This window comes from Protopterus annectens, chromosome 8.part0 (genome assembly GCF_019279795.1).
Source record: "Protopterus annectens isolate FY-2018-M chromosome 8.part0, PAN1.0, whole genome shotgun sequence".
Classification (NCBI taxonomy): Eukaryota; Metazoa; Chordata; order Ceratodontiformes; family Protopteridae; genus Protopterus; species Protopterus annectens.
The window spans coordinates 1,327,937,102-1,327,954,299 of record NC_056741.1 but is presented as its reverse complement, the minus strand read 5'-3'; the positions used below and the strand labels follow the sequence as shown (position 1 = coordinate 1,327,954,299).

Sequence of the window (17,198 nt, the reverse complement as noted above, 5' to 3'; positions counted from 1 at the left end):
TATCCTCTGCATCTTGCTCTGTCACACCAACCGCCTGCATGTCCTCTCTCACCACGTCCATAAACCTTATCTTAGGCCTTCCTCTTTTCCTCTTAACTGGCAGCTCCATCCTTAGCATCTTTTTCCCAATATACCCATCATCCCTCCTCAGCACATCTAAACCAATGCAATCTCGCCTCTCTTGCTTTGTCTCCAAACTGTCCAACATGAGCTGACCCTCTAATATACTGATTCCTAATCCTATCCATCCTAGTCACACCGAGTGCAAATCTTAACATCTTTAACTCTGCCACATCCAGCTCTGACTCCTGCCTTTTTGTCAATGCCACTGTCTCCAACCCATATAACATAGCTGGTCTCATATGAACTCTGAAAATGAAATGTGTTGTCATTATTTAGTGACTTCACTCCTCGGTGAGCTGTCAGAAAACCACAAAGTTTATGGGGGACAGACCTAAAATATAGCAAAATTTTGGACAATGTGAAAATCTGGGGACTTGAAACATATACTTCCATAACATATAATAATAGAAGAACATGACCGGAGTTTTTTCTATTGGTATTTGCTCAATTTACAATGGGCACACTGGTTGGGCTGACCAATCAGCATGCACCTTTTTGAATACTAGTGAGTTATCATTGTAGAATAGTAATTAATACTCAAAATAAACTTTAATTTCGCCACTGTAAATCATACTGCTGCTGAAGTTCTCATCTACACCTCCAAGAATATGTATTATGCAACCTACTTGATGCATTACTGTCTTATATTTTGATTTTGTTTTTATTTGCAGTTTCACACTATAATGTCTTTATAGGTGAAGTGTTAATTAAAAAAAAATCTATTTAAATATCATTTTAATGTCCTTATAGGTGAAGTGTTAATTAAAAAAAAAAACATCTACTTAAATATAAATTTTAAATATTTTGGTTAATGATTGTATTTGTTGACCAGGATAGTTTGGCTGGGCAGAATACATTTTCTTGAAGGGCCTGAGAGAAGATAGTTTCAATATACATATTTATTCCAAGTTTAGAAAGTGAAATGAAATTCAGAGATAAATGACAATGAGGATATGGTTAGAACCCTGTTAGCCACCTCTAGTAATCCAGTAACTACACTTCTCAGCAAAAATGCTTTATTACATTATTACAAACAGTAGTAGAAGTTCTAAAAATAACTGGTTATATACTTACAAAGTGCACAGAAGTGTGACACCATATTTTTGTGTGAGAAGAGTTCATTAGAGACGACTTTGAGACATTAAATGTAGACAGTGGCTAGCTCTGGCATGATCACAGGATGAAGAAGGTTAAGGCTGTTGTGTCATTAGCGTCCCACCTTCCAACTGTGGCCTTTCATAAACAGAACTAATGTCATCTTGGAATTTTAGTGCCGAGTCGATTGGGACACGAAGTAATTCACTGTCATTGTCTTTAGATGGAATTATAATGTTAGCTAGCTTGGTAACTTTGTGCAAAAGTGGAGACTACAGTAAATGCCATGGCTTTTTTAGCACTGAGATAGCTACATGAACAAAGAAGCCATTTTTCTATACCAGAGAAGCTAAACTGGAGGTCATTAGACACTTGCTTTATAGCAATATTACAAGAGTAAATGGAACAATCTGTGCACTGAGCAAAGTCTACATGTTTGTGTTAGTGACATGTCATTTATGAATATGCACTACATAGGATTTATTAATGACTCTTGAGGAGCCTCAATATTTTTAGGAAGGGAAGAAGATTCATATTATTCCATTTCACTGACTGTGTTCAGTCTAACAACTGAGATACAGCATCGGTGAAATCTGCTTTTTGCCAGACGAAACAGAAGTTGGTGGTTTACAGTATTAGAGGCCTAGGTAGGTTGATGAAAAGAGATGTGATTATCAAACTTTGATCTACGATCTTTTTTACCTGTTCACGGAAATAAATACATGTCCTTTCACAGCTGTAACTAGCCCAGCACCCGTGTTAGCAAGGGGGAAGTCTGTTAGTCTGAGTGAGGCATACAGTTTGTTGAAGATGGTTCCATATTAATGAAATCTGTAATTATCAAAACAGAATGCTGATAAGGCAGAAGAAGAACTTGCTGTGCCACCTTTGTGAATGGCTATAACTACTGCTTGCTGCCACAGTCTGGGAATATAGGAAGATCGAATGGAGCAGTTTGTCAGATTGGGTATAGGAAAGCTACAACATCAATGGTAATCTGCAAGTACCCAAAGAGGAGATTATATGCAGACAGAGAGGATGGTTTGTTTTTCTGGGGATTTTCTTTTGTATATACTGCTGTCTAAAACTCCCTAAAAAATAAATGGGATTACCCCAGTTCTGTGGCATACAGGGATAAAATCCTATCCTCAACCAAGACAACTCACATGTGAGTAGCAGCTCAGGTGTTGGAGACACTGGGTAGGGGAGTATGGGAGTGATCAACTAATAGCGGCTCACTCATCCTGGGTGCAAGTAGTGGTGCCCAGTATGCTGATGCACTACCAGCAAGTGCAGGAAAGACTTGAGGACACAGACTTGATAAAAAGTGTACATACGCAGAAGCATGCGCATGTGCGGTGGTGGGTGCAAGTCCCTAGAGATGATGGGACTGTTTAGGTCTGCCACCCAAGGGCAGGGTTATGGCGCTTAGAAATGTCCTGACAGTATACATCAGTAGATACACACAATGGCACAAACTACCTCCATGGCTGCCTGGATGATGGCACCCACCTAGTGTAGAAGAACAAATGGGCTCAGTGCCAATGACAGGGATCTTAATGGTCAGCCAGCAAACAGGGCTTTCTTTCATTTCCTTCTGAGCAGTGTTGTACTTGAAAGTCACTGCTACTACAGGGAATTAGCAGATTATTACAAAGGACATCATAAGGAACCATGATTTTCGATATTCAGAGTTCTGATCTTACATTAATTTGGAAGTCGACTATGTGGCCTTATGAGTGCGTGGTTTAGACATTTTGACTTTAGATGAACTGTGAATAAAGAAAGTGAAGGTAAACCACTGGAAGGGATAAAGGACAGGGCATTTGTAAATAACAGGCTCATTCTACGTACATCTTTGTGTTTTCATTCTTTTCATTCTATGGTATAGGCAGGTGGTACGGCAGCTTTTTTCTTAAGTGATTCATGAGAGATAAGTTTTAACAATGTACTTACTTCCATGTCTTGGAATCAAATTAGATAAAATAATATTTTGCACTAATCTCAATCACTTTACCTAGGTGCCCTTTAACTTCTTTGATTCCCCTTTTTATTCTCCATTAAACTTGTAATTTTCAGGCCACAGTGACATCAATGGGGGGGGGGGGGGCTGAAATATATATATATATGTATATATATATATATATATGGATCTATCTTACAAAGTACACCACATAACCGACATTTCACAAACACGAAACCTCACATGCCCGACAAACCATAATCCCACAAACCAACACTAAACCTCACATACACAACTACCTACAACCACACTCACCTAACCCGCCCTAACCCTAACTCAACTATCACAGTCGACACTTACTCTCTAGCCCTAACCCTAACTCACTTAACCCGCCTAACCCACAAACTATCACAGTCGACACTTACCTAGCCGCTAACCCTAACTCACTTAAAACTATCACAGTCTACATCCACAGCCTTTTCCCATGTCGATGTTCTTTTGATCCGTCGGTCTTCTCCGTCTTCTGGCCGGTGTTCTGGCTGTCGGCGTTCTGACTTGTCGACGTAGTCAGATAGAACATATATATATATATATATATATATATATATATATCAAAAAGGACAGGGATGCTAATGCAGATAAAAACAGTAAAACATAGTTTGTGTGGTACAAGTCCTTCTGTTATTTTGCAAACACCATCAGTAAAATTTAAGGAAAAATATGTCACAATGTTGTTATACTTAAATCTGCAGATTATTATTTATTTGACATTTGTTGACTGGGTTGGTCCAGCTAGGACAGAGTCCTTTTTCAGTGGAGAAATGAAACTTGCAACAAAGACACCAAGCATTCCTACCAAATGTTGGTTATGATGTTACATCTGCACAATACAAGAAGTAGAGTGACTATTAAACACCTCGCTGATACTTACCTCTCGCTGTTGCAGTTTTGGGGTAACTTTCAATGACAGGTTAGGTCTCTCCTTGAACGTCCACGATACTAGCAGGCCTTCGTCCTGTACCTCCTCCATGTAAATCTCCAACTGTGTAAGACAAAACAGTAGAAAGTACAGAAGATTATTTGTATTTTATTCTACAAAAAAAAATGTAATTCTCTTATTAAGGTACTCCATCTAACAGGGGTAAAAAGTTCACAGTTTCCTCTGGTATAAGGGTTAGCCTAGGAACAATCAATGTGAAGCAGTTTGTAACTGCATTGTCTACTGTTGCTAATCTCATCAGAACTCCACTAAAAACTGAACCTCACACCTTCACATCTGAAGTTAACAAATGCTAGTAATACAAAAACAAACAAAAACACCCATTGTCAGTCTATTCTACCAATAGTTAAAATGTATTTGTTCATTTGATATGTACATTGTGATAAATGGTAGGTTAAGTGATGTGATGCATCTTCTGCCCAGTTTTCCTACTATAGGTGCACCATTTCTTTATAAAAAAGCTTCATAAACTTTAGAAACAGTCCATATAAATCACCTTTATCCCTTGGTGACATCCCCATAAGGCCACTGTTAGAACATATCCATAGTTAATTGACGTGCTCATACACATGTATGGCGGTGGGTTCATTAAACTCTATGGACCTTTCCCCACGCTCGGCCTAAGTTCAACTGATGGTATAGTGAAAAAAATTATAATTTTACAGAGGATTTTACTAAGCTATGGACCAAATCTATTTTGAATGATGGGGAAAAGTATCACCACATTGTATGCACCTAATGTAAGGGCACAAAAGCTAAGTGACAAAAATATATTACAACACTTCAATATAGATGAAGGAACAGAGGGATCAGACTGCTGGGAGCTCAAAATTAATCCACTTCCAACCATTTGTAACAGCATAATTCTCAACTTCTTAGCACAATAAATCTGGGCAAAGCCCAAAATAATGGACAGATAACGGTCCACAAATAGGGAGAGATTTTAAATATTGCTCTTATAAAATTAGAAATTTGGTAGAATAACAGGATTTGTGTTAGCATGCATTTTCTGAAGGATACGAAGCCTGAAACTCAAATGTATGTTATCCTATAGTGGCTTTAATCTTCAACAATTTCTAATAAAACCACAAACTTCTGCAAGGAACAGATCAAAAATATGAAGAAAAAATCTGGACATTCTGGGAAATTCTGAACAGTTGAGAGGTATATGTAAACAGGATGTGCTACAAATAAAGCTGCAGAACCAGTATGTGACACAGTTCACAGCTAATGCAAACCTAGCCTTTTCCAGCAGGAGTCCCTGTACACAACAGTGCTGCAGGTCTGACTATGGGGAGTTTTCAATGACTCCATTCCCAGACTACTAATACACTCCACAGTATAATGAGAAAGCACACACTACTGAAGTCCTTATAGTCAATCTTGCCCTAGCAGGGTGGCTACTGGAAATGTGCAAATACAATGAATGAATGTTGTTGTTGTGTCTTTTGGCTTATCCCGGTTAGGGGTCGCCACAGCGGAACTCTGGTCTGCTAATGTTTGGTAGTGGATTTTTACGTGTCGAGTTACCAGCCCTGACGCACAACCTTCAACGAAGGCACGCTCATTCACGCATGCCTCCACACAGAAGACGCTCTAGCTGAGAATCGAATGGGACAACAAATACTTAAGGTTTCAGTGCCCACATGTACTTATAAATATATAAACTACAGCACTAAAGCAGAAAATCAGACTGTAACTCTAAAGAAAGACAAGGCTGCAATCACTGTATCAGATAATTCATAGTTTTCAGGGATGAACAGAACATTCTGCTCTGGAAGCAGTAACACCACAAAATTTTAATGACGTTTTCTGATAGGTATCTTTTTCCTTAAAAACTGAATAATCAAGGTTAGAAATAATTTGGATAGAATCTGTACTGTTACAGAATTTAAATGCTAAACACTTCTGCAAAAACTGATAATACATTTAGAGCAGATCATTTAAGGGGTAGCATTATTTAGATATTTTGGGTCATGTACCAGCGCAGTATAACAGTCAGAAACTGCAAATCCCCTCCTAAAAAGAATTTCAGCAACAGTTTGTGTCCTAATAGACCAGATACTGTACTTGAAAATGGACAAAGACAAGCTACTACAAAAGAACTAATACTAGAATGTAGGTCAAATTAAAATGTTTGACAAAGAAGATCAACACTGAAAACAACTTAATTCCATCAGAGAGACAGTATGACTTTTTATCAGAGCTATTATTTATTTTAATAATATTTATATTCTTGTTATTTCATCATTTATTATGTAGGTATGATATACTCCTGCAGACATCTACTGTAAATATTATACACAGTTATTTTTACTTAATTTGAATTATTAAATATAAAAGGAACTGCAATGAAAAACAAAAATTTAATTCTACAGAAATATTTTCTTGTATTTTGAACCACAACCGATAAAAATATTTAAGGAAAAAACAAGCTCATCTGATAGGTCCCCAAATTAGTTATTAACATTCTCTACAGTGACAATGGCTACCAAGTTAAATGCTTCACTAATAATAAACACGTTATTTACTATACCAGTTGATTTTCAAATTAGTCCATTGGAAATGCAGCATCTGGCCGCTGCCACCTCTGTGCTCACATAGGTTTATTTATTTATTTTTTAATAATTAAGAGTACTCTTCCCTCTACTCTTCACTCATTAGGCCAGTCATCGAGTACAATGCCCCATTTGGCATGGACTTCACTAGACAGCTGCAACAACTGTAGAGGCTGCAAAAGTACCTCACAAAGAGGATCCTACGCCTTAAATACTTGTCCTATATGTACAGAATCAAAAAACTCCAACTATTCTCTGTCTCATATTGCCTACTTAGAGACGATCTCTGCTTGACTTACAAAGCCATGTCTGACCCAGCTCTGTTAGAAATGCTACATCGAAAGAAATCCCAATCCCTCCGCACCACACGTTCCAGAGACCTCAACCTCATTATCACAATCAAAAGAACATGTTGGAGGGACAGGTACACAACCCAGAGACTGCTCGTGCTATGGAAAAGACTTCCCATACATGTCAAACAGAGCACCTCACTGGTCCTCCTCAAGAAAAATCTTGATGAGTGGATGGGAAATAGAAAATTCACTCCGGGGATCACTCCAGTGGCTCTGCTCAACAGAGGCACTAGGAACTAAGGTTAGGTGGCATGATGCCAGGATAATCCTATGGGCTAGGCTTGTAAAGGCTCCAGGGCCATTAGCCTAGTACACACCTATGAACCTACACACATTCCCACTGACCTGTCCAACACATTCCAGCTCCAATAATGAAAGTTACCCACTTACCATACTGATATCAGATATGCATTTGTAGTTTCATATCCTTCACCTGTAGGACTAAGACTGGCAGTTACTTAGTGTGGCTCATAAGACTTTCCCAAACCACCCTAGCCCCTTCTCCTTTAACCACAGTACACTGTGCCAGAGGACCCAATTTTTATCTCTCTTTAGCCATGCAAGCAGTCAGCAGCTCTGAAAAATATTAAAAGTTCTAGTGGGTTTCTCCTTTATTCTTTGAACCCGAGTCTGTCACAATTCTAGAAACTCAGTCTTGTCTTTGTCATTTCTGGAATGCTTTCCCTGTCAGAACAAATGCTTGCTTAGTCATTATCCCTTTCTCTGTTTCTTTTGGTCACACCCACAAGTAAAGTAGATGTCCTTCTCTTCACTGTTGCAGTATTCTTTACATAACGGATCTCCTGTCTAGGGTAGCCTGAAGCTTGGCCAGTATACCAAAGCCTTACAATATTATATGTGCCATACGTCACACATATGCTCCCCACACAGGACACATGGCACAAAACAGATGTACAGATGCAGTTACCCAGAACTGAATCTTCCCAGTAAAGAACAGTCTCCACAGCACAAAGGAATCCATGCATATCCAGAAGGAGAAAAGCAGAAGAAAAAGGGGAGACCTCAGCCAGAATAGAATCCAAAACAAAAACCAGAACACACAAGAGGGGGAATCCATGCATATCCAGAAGGAGAAAAGCAGAAGAAAAAGGGGAGACCTCAGCCAGAACAGAATCCAAAACAAAAAACAGAACACACAAGAGGGGGTTGGAGGGAGGGAGCGAATACTGCAACAGTGAAGAGAAGGACATCTACTGTTATGATAAGATTTTACGCAATTGTACTATGTCCTTCTCTTCACTGTTGCAGTATTCTTTACATAACGGATCTCCTGTCTAGGGTAGCCTGAAGCTTGGCCAGTATACCAAAGCCTTACAATATTATATGTGCCATACGTCACACATATGCTCCCCACACAGGACACATGGCACAAAACAGATGTACAGATGCAGTTACCCAGAACTGAATCTTCCCAGTAAAGAACAGTCTCCACAGCACAAAGGAATCCATGCATATCCAGAAGGAGAAAAGCAGAAGAAAAAGGGGAGACCTCAGCCAGAATAGAATCCAAAACAAAAACCAGAACACACAAGAGGGTGAATCCATGCATATCCAGAAGGAGAAAAGCAGAAGAAAAAGGGGAGACCTCAGCCAGAACAGAATCCAAAACAAAAACCAGAACACACAAGAGGGGGTTGGAGGGAGGGAGCGAATACTGCAACAGTGAAGAGAAGGACATCTACTGTTATGATAAGATTTTACGCAATTGTACTATGTCCTTCTCTATCACTGTTGCGGCATTCTTTACTATAGGAAGAGTAAAAAAGCTCAAGGAATAGGAGGTAGAAGGCTGAGAAGAGCTTTCAACAAACCCATACAAAATGGCTCTACGAAAACCTGCTCTGGCTCTGGAAACCATATCCAACTTATAAAGCTTAGTTAAGGTATGCACTGAAGACCAAGTAGCAGCTTCAAGAAGAGAAGTGGTGTCCAACCCCTTAAAGAAAGCACCAGAAGAGGCAACATCCCTAGTGGAATGATCTCTAACAGAAATAGACAAAGTTTTGCCATGAAAAGAATAACAAAAATAAATGGCCTTACATATTCAGAAGGAGAAGGTTTCTTAGAAACAGCCAAATCCAATGTCCTGAGATGAAAAGAAACAAAAAGCATGTCAGACTTTCAAATGGTCTTAGTTTTATCCTAATAGTACCTGAGGCTGTCTGTGCAAATCCAAGGTAAGCAAGACCCTTTCATTAGCAGACTGAGGAGGATCCTGATTCTTACTTTGGCACCAAGTAGAAAATCTCTTCCACTTAAACCCATGCATTATTTTCTAGTGGCATATATCTTAGCTTCGTTTAATAGCTGCTGCACATCCTCAGGGAAAAAAAGTTACCTAAAAGCTACTGAAACTGCATCATTACGGCAGTCAATTGAACAATTTGAAGGCTGGAGTGTATCAAACAAGCCCCGTGTTGGGATAATGTGCATTCTGTGAGGAAGCTTAAGCTTGTGGCATATGCTCTTGGCCATTTTCAAAAGAGAAAACTAATGCTGTCTGGGCCTAAAGAGGTCACCACAATTATCCTAGGAGAGTCCTTCTAAATTTTTGGAAGAAAGTACAGTTGTGTACACTTAACATAAATGTAGATGTACGAGTATATTCACTGTTGCACTCATGACTTGTGGGATTCCCTGCCGTGAAAGCCCTTGGCCGGCCTGACTACCAGAGTAAAATTCCCCTACTCCTTAGGCTGGCAGACATCCTAACCACTGTCAGTGTGCTTGGGTATATAGGGAGCCAACCAACAGCATATCAGTTTTTTCTTGCCCCCTAAAAAGTAGGAGCCCCTAAATGGGCAGTAGGTAACAGGAATAGAACCTATACAGGAGGCGAGGCCAAAGGAGATTCCCTTGGCTAGAGAAGAAGTTATAAGTAGACTACCTAGTATGCTACAGGAGAAAGAGAGAGGAAAAGAAGACTGCAACAGTGAACACACTAACATCTACATTTATGGTAAGTGCACACAACTGTACTATGTTTTTCATGTTTCACTGTTGCAGTTAGGACTTGTGGGATGATTCCCAAAGGTGAAATGAAGGTGGAAGGAAATCAGGGAGAGGAGAGGATGCCCTGCAGGACGGCAGTGGCGAATCCTGCTCTGTGCCTGGAGAAGGCTGCTAAGTGGTAGCATTTGGTGAAAGTATGCACAGACGACCACAGAGCAGCTTCCAGAATGTCCTTGGTATGGACTCCTTTCAGGAAGGCAGCAGTGGTTGCAGTAGCCACAGTGGAGTGTGACCTGACAGCCTCTGGTGACTTTTTGTCATGATGGTTGTAACAAAATAAGTTGCAGTGGGAGATCCATTTTGAGACAGTCTGTTTAGAAGTTAGTTTTTCATCAAAGCCTGGGGCAAAGATCAGATTTTCTCAGTGCTTTAGGTCTATCAAGATAGTAATGGAGCTGCCTATATACACCCAAAGAATGAAGTATTCTTTTCCCTTGGTTCTGGGGGTTGGAAGTAATGTAGGCAGGTGAATGGCCTGATTTAGAGAAGTGTCAGTGACCACCCTGGGCATGAAGGAAGGGTTAGTTCTGAGGAGAAACCTTGTCTGGGTGGAAGATGAGGAATGGCTCCACTGCCATGAGACCCTGCAGCTCAGACACTCTCCTAGTTGAGCTGATAACCAGCAGAAGGGCAGTTTTTCAAGTTAGAAACTTTAGATAGGTAGAGGCTGCAGGTTCAAAAATTAAGGTCCCATGGAAGGTTATGTTGCCTCCAGGGTGAAATGATGTGGGTGACTCCCCCTAACAAACTGCCTTAACAGGGGATGGGAAAAGACAGGAGGAAGCGCAAGTACATGGGCCGAAATGGCAGAGGCATGAATTTTAATGGAGTAGGAAAGGCCTTTATCAGCCAGACTAGCTAGATAATCTAGAATGACAGAAATCTGGGCTGAATTAGGATTGTGGTGGTGCTGTTGGTACAAAATGGAAAATCTTTTCCACTTAACCGAGAAAGATTTCTAGTACTAGGCCTTCCAGCCTTCTTAAGAATGTCCTGAACCAGTATGATTAGGGCAGGTTTGGTCTTCTCTATTGTGGAATTATCCAAGCTGAAAGGCTGAGCATTAGCAGGCTGGGCACACAATCCTCTTTTCCTGAGTTATAAGGGTTGACTCTCTCAGGCAACAGCCATGGATTCTCATTGGTTAGTTTGAGAAGCAGAGGACACCAGTGCTGCCTGGGCCAGTCTGGGGCTATTTGTACTGCCCTCGGGCCCTCTTCTTTTATCTTTAGAAGCATCCGAGGAAGTAGAGGTAGGGTAGGGAATGCATAAATGAAGAGGTGATTCCAAAGGAAGGAGAAAGCATCTGTCCTCCAGGCAGATAGCTGTTTGTTCCTGGAACAAAATCTTTTCAATTGAGCATTTTTCTTGATGGCAAAAATATCTACCTGTAGGACTCCCCATCTCTGGACCATGCTGAGAAATATTTCCCAGTGCAGATGTAGGGTCCATCAAGTTTCTGATGATGTATTATGGTAGAGTATTTTGAGCACCTGGAAGGTATTGTGCCAGGATGTGCAATAGCTCAGAGAGTGAGCAGTTTCCCAAACTTGCACTGCTAGATGACACAGAGGGTAACAGTGGGTGCCCCCCTGCTTGTTTATGTACCACATAACTGTGGTGTTGTCTGTCTTCACTAACAGGGCCCCTGGTTCCCATTTTTTTCCTTGAAAGCTATCAGGCCTTTTTGCACTGCCATAAGCTATTTCCAGTTTATGTGCATGTCCTTGAACTGAATCTCCCACTTCCCTTGGGATTGAAAGTGTTAGAAGTGAGTCCCCCAGGCTGTCTCTGAGGAATCTGTGGTGAGATGTTGGCCCTGGGGAGTGAATCTGAATGGAAGAACATGATTTTGTGCACAAGCCTGTGCCTACCATGCCAACTCCTTCTTAAGGCAAGGAATCAACTGTATCTTGGTTGCCAGGGACTGAGAGTGTTGACACTATGTTTCTGACGTACCATTGGAGTTTCCTCATGTGCAGCCTGGTCAGGGGAACCATGACAATACAATATGCCATGCAGCCCGGTTCTTGGAGGAACAATCTGGCTGAGATGCATTGTTTCTGCTGGATTCTTTTGAAGTAGTGGGTCAAAAAGGAGACCTTATCTGGGGGAAGGAAGGCTTTTTGAAGAGAGGAGTCCCGCAGGCCCCCCAGGAAAACTATCCTGGTGGACAGAACAGTGTTGGATTTTAGCAGATTTATGGTGAAGTCCAGGGAGGTCAGGAGGTTCTGGGTAAACATCAGATCCTTGAGAAGTTTTGACAGATTTGTGGCCTGTAGTAGGCAATCATCAAAGTAGGGGTAGATTTGGACCTCTCTGGTCCTGCAAAAGGCAATTACAGGGGTTAAGTACTTGGTGAAAACCCTGGGAGCAGTAGATAAGCCAAAGGGCATTGCTGAAAATTGAAAGTGACTGGTACCTGCTCTGAAGCAAAGAAAGCTTCTGTGCGATTCCTGTAGGGGAATATGCAGGTAGGCATCTTTTAAATCCAGTGAGACCAGAACTCCTGTGGGGCTATCATGGGCAAGAGTTTTTAACAATCAACATTATGAATTTTGGAACCATGAGAAACTGACTGAAGGTGGACAGGTCTAGGATAGGAGCTGTAAGCCTTTGTTTCTGGGAACCAGAAACAGCCTAGACTAGAACCCTATTCCTTTCTGATGTTGTGGAACTGGTTCCACTGAACCCTTAGAGCACAAAATCTAGATTTATTCTCAGTCATTCCACACCATGAGGGCTTGGAGTGGTTTTATGAATATTTGTGTTTCAACTCCAGTCTAGCGCATAACACCATCTTGACAGTGCGTACATGTATGGAGCTTGTGCTGGAAAACAATTTTATTTGCTTCGAGGGACTCCTCTCTTCAAGGAGTAACGATGTGCGCCTGTTGTGTCCCCAGTTTTGCCAACATTGTGCTGGCAGACTGGGAGGATTTATTTATTTTAAATTCAACTTACAAAGACTCTTGGGCCCTATATAGGTGATACCTTGATGACCTGGTGATTTTCTGGAAGGGTAGTGAAGAGGAACTAGATAGGTTCTTCATTTACATTAACCAAACCACCTCCTTCCTTAAATTCACCATGGCCAGAGGCAACGATCAACTGAATTTTCTGGATGTAACAGTCAAAAAAGACTATGTAAACAAGGCTTTCACTTCTCATTTGTATAGGAAGTCAACATACTCAAACTCACTGTTGCATTTTGATAGCTGGCACCCGGTACACCAAAAAAGAGCCGTAGTTAAGGGCCAGTATGTTAGGTTAGCTAGAATGGTGTCAGGACTGGATGATTTTTTGAGTGAGTGTGCTAAGTTAAAAAACATGCTGACTGGAAGAGGTTACCCTGGCAATTTTGTTCAGGACACTGCCAATGAGGTGATTAGAAAAAGGGAAATCTGGACATTTTCTTGTTTATTGTCCAACGAGAATGGCCCAACTGGAGCAACCCAGACTGGGAGACAGGACTGTTTCTCAAGAGCTTTTATTCTTCCTTTTAGTGTTGACTTCTACGATATCAGGAACATTATATGTAGATTATGGGACATGTTCACTATTGACAACGATGTTCACTCAGTAGTGGGAAACAAGCCTACTATAGTTTATAAGAGGGAAGTTAGTTTAAAGGGCCTATTAGAAAGAGACTCTTGTGCACCCACACTGGGTGGTTGCTATAAATGCGGGAGGTGTAAACAGTGTTCAGCCATGTTTCAAGGTGAGGCCATCAAAATCACTGGTTATGGTATGGTAAAACCTAGAAAGAGATACTCCTGTTACTCAAAGGGGGTTGTGTATGCCGCAGTGTGTGACCTATGCAACAGTTTCTATATTGGTAAGACCAAAAGAGCACTGAGGCAAAGGGTCTATCAATACCTGTATGACATCAGGAATAAAAACATAAACAGTGCTTTGTACAAGCACATTTGTGCATGCCCCACACATACTTTTAAGTTTGGGGCCATAGACCATATTTATCTTGGAGCAAGAGGGGGACCAATGGATGAATGACTAGAATTTAAGGAATTGACATGGTAGATTAAAACTAATGTCTGTCAAGTACCAGGTCTTAATGACAGAATTTCCTTGACTTCTGTTTTAAAATTAAAATCGATGTACTTTTTATAGGTTTATCAGTTGTATTTCATGCAAGAATATCAAGTTTTAATATTTTTATTAACTTTGTATAATGTCTGTTTTAGAGGAAATTATGTAATTACATTGACCAATGGTTAGGTGGGGTGGTGTATATATGTTTGTCATGATCATGTGATTTTATTCTAATGAAGTTTGAAACGACGAAAAGCGGTTAAATAAACCTGGATTTTTGCTGGTGGTCTGTTCTGCACGCTTCTTTCATCTAGTAGCCGCTTTCAAAATCTAGATTTGAGAGAGGGACTCTATTTGGAGGAATATCCGTGTAGCCTGAGAATTTTAAAGGTTCTTTGAAAGTGAGTTTGTAACCATTTGAAATAATGCTTAGAACGCACTTGTCTGAAGTGATGAGGGACCAAATTTGTTTGAACAGAGACAGCCTTCCTCCTAGTCTTGTGGAGGGAAGGCAAGGACAGCAGGGTGGCTGAGTCATTGTTGCTTTCTGGCAGATGCCTGTGGCCTAGAACTCCCTTGCCTGGAAGTTTCTGAGGTCCACTGCCTGTGTTTCTGCAGTTGCTGCCACTGGCTTTGTTTCCTTTCCCACTGGAATTTTCTCTGTCTGCTTCTAGATTGGGCAGGAAAGGACCAGTGTTTTGTGGAGAAGTTCCTACTAAACCTTGGTGACTGAATATGAAGGAAGTTTTTCACAGTCTGCATAGATTTAGCTTTGTCTTCCATCTTTTTAAGAACAGCCTCAGCTTTAGATCCAAACAGGAAGTCCTTGTCAAGGGGAGCATCAAGGTTAGATTTAACATGGTCATAAAAAGCCCCGCTTGTCTTCTAATAACACAACCAGTGGCTGCCACACAGCTAGAGGCCTCCAAAGCATCTTAGACACAGTGTAAGGAATACCTAGCTACCTGTGAACTGGAGTGGCAAAGATCCAAAAGTTCCACAAAAAGGTTTTTATCCTCAAGGGAAAAGACCTTTTGTTTCAGCTGATCCAGGATAGTTTGCTGATATTTAATCATGTGAAATTGGCAGTTTAGAGCCCTCATGGTATGGGTGGTTGAGGTACATACCCTCTTCCCAAGTTTATCAAGAGTCCTGCTCTCTTTATCTGTACATAAAGGATTTTTAGAGGAACTGGCTCTGGCCCCTTTGGGTCCTGAGGTGACCACCTCTGGATCAGCAGATGGATTTTTGAAAAGGTATTTATGGGAGTCCTGTACCCTATAAAACCTGTTTTTTGAGGGGTGGGGGAAGAGAGGATTCAAGGAGGAATCCAAGAAGACATCCTCAACCACCTATAAAACAGGTGGAATAGCAAGAAGTTTGCGCTCTGGAGGACCCTGGAACTCCTTTCTTCTCTTTTTAGACTGAGGGTATTCCTGTGCTTCCACTGGAAATGTTCCCTCATAGCATGGATAGTGTCTCAAAAGGTAATATCTTCTGGGGGGGAAGCAGAGGCCAGGTTGTCCTCAGAATCTGATTCCTCAAAAGAAGTGAGGGAGGGTCCTTCTTCAGAAACAGACCCCTCTAGGTCAGAATCCTCAACAGATTCAAAAGGATCTGAAAAAACTTCAGAAGTAGAGTCCATTTTTCCTTTTCTTTTTCCTGGGAAAAGAATTCCTGGGGGCTTGTCTAGATATGACTATGGAGATCAGGTCTTCAGCTAGCCTAACCAAGTCCTGCAGATATCTCTGGTAGGACTAGGAGAAGGCACTGCAGAAGCACCCATCTTAGGAGTCACTCTGGCCTTGGGCCTAGGCACATCCAAAATTCTGACGCCTGTCTCTCTGGAGGAATGAGAAGCCGGTGCAGGCCGAAGCCGCACAGGAGCATCATTGGTTAAAGAGTGCTCGTTGGAAGCCAAAGCCTGCTGAACAGTGCCAGACCTGACCGATGAGCTGAAAGCAAGGGCCTGTGCAGAAGCAAAGGAACCCAACAGCATGTCGGACTCCGAATGGGTCTCGACAGAGGCCTGCACCACCACCTCAGACAAAGAAGGGGGCTGCAAAAGCACCTTGCCTTCTTCAATGATCATAAGCCTTGAAGGAAAAACAGACGGAGAATAGTTGTCATCTGAGGCCATAAGCTTGGGTCTCTTATCTTTTTCTCTCTTAAGCAGAGGCTAGTCAGCTTCTGAACGACTGGCAGATGCCATTGGACACTGAGGAGTACCTAACATCTCAGCATCTGTCTTCCAGGTCTTTTTGCAGGGAGTCCTGGAGCAGACTTTCTTTAATTGTCTGTTGTGAATGGAGGCAAACAGATCTCTTTGAGGAGTTCCCTACAGTTAAATCAATTCCTGATAGACTCCTAGGTTCAACTTCCATTTGTGGGCATCTGTCCTGGTTCTGCTCAGCCTGTCTGTACCATTATTCAGTTCTGATGGAATGTAAGTAGCCTCTAGGGATATACTGTGTTGAGTTCAAATTCCCAGGCTACCATAGCTAGTCTGCAATGAGGGCAGGATCCGGTTCCCCCTGTCTGCTTATGTACCACATCACTGTGTGTGTTCTCCACATTTACTAGAAGAGGGTCTGTAACCCAGTGATGATTCAGAGATTTCACAGCATTTATTACACGCATCATTTCTTTGACATTTATGTGTTTTAGTGTGTTCTGCTTGCTCAACAGACCTTGAACTTTCACCCCATTGGAAACAACTCCTCAAGCAAAATCTGAGGCACATGTGGTTACAGACTGAGCAGGAGCTAGAAAGGTGAAGGGAAGACCTGGGTTGAAAGTTAAGTGTTCAATACACATCCAAAGGACCCAACTTCATAAAAAAACAAACTCCATAAGGAAAGTAACACCACTCGAAGGACAGAATAAATGTATTTAATGATGTATTTAAAAATGTGCTTAAAAATGTTTAAAAATGGATACAAAAATGTATAGTATTTAATAACGTAAATAATATTGTTATAATTATTATTAACTAAATGTCTAACATAATGGGTGTCATC

At 41.2% G+C, this 17,198-nt stretch overlaps 1 protein-coding gene across 2 annotated transcripts in view; it reads right to left on the bottom strand.

Annotated features, from left to right (window-relative positions):
• The window catches only part of C2CD2L (C2CD2 like), a 1,057,749-nt gene that overhangs the window by 511,427 nt on the left and 529,124 nt on the right, over positions 1–17,198 (bottom strand). For both annotated transcript variants that reach the window (XM_044080867.1, XM_044080868.1), the window contains exon 4: positions 4,113–4,223. In XM_044080867.1, the coding sequence (XP_043936802.1) occupies positions 4,113–4,223 (111 nt within the window). The remainder of the gene's footprint in view (positions 1–4,112; positions 4,224–17,198) is intronic.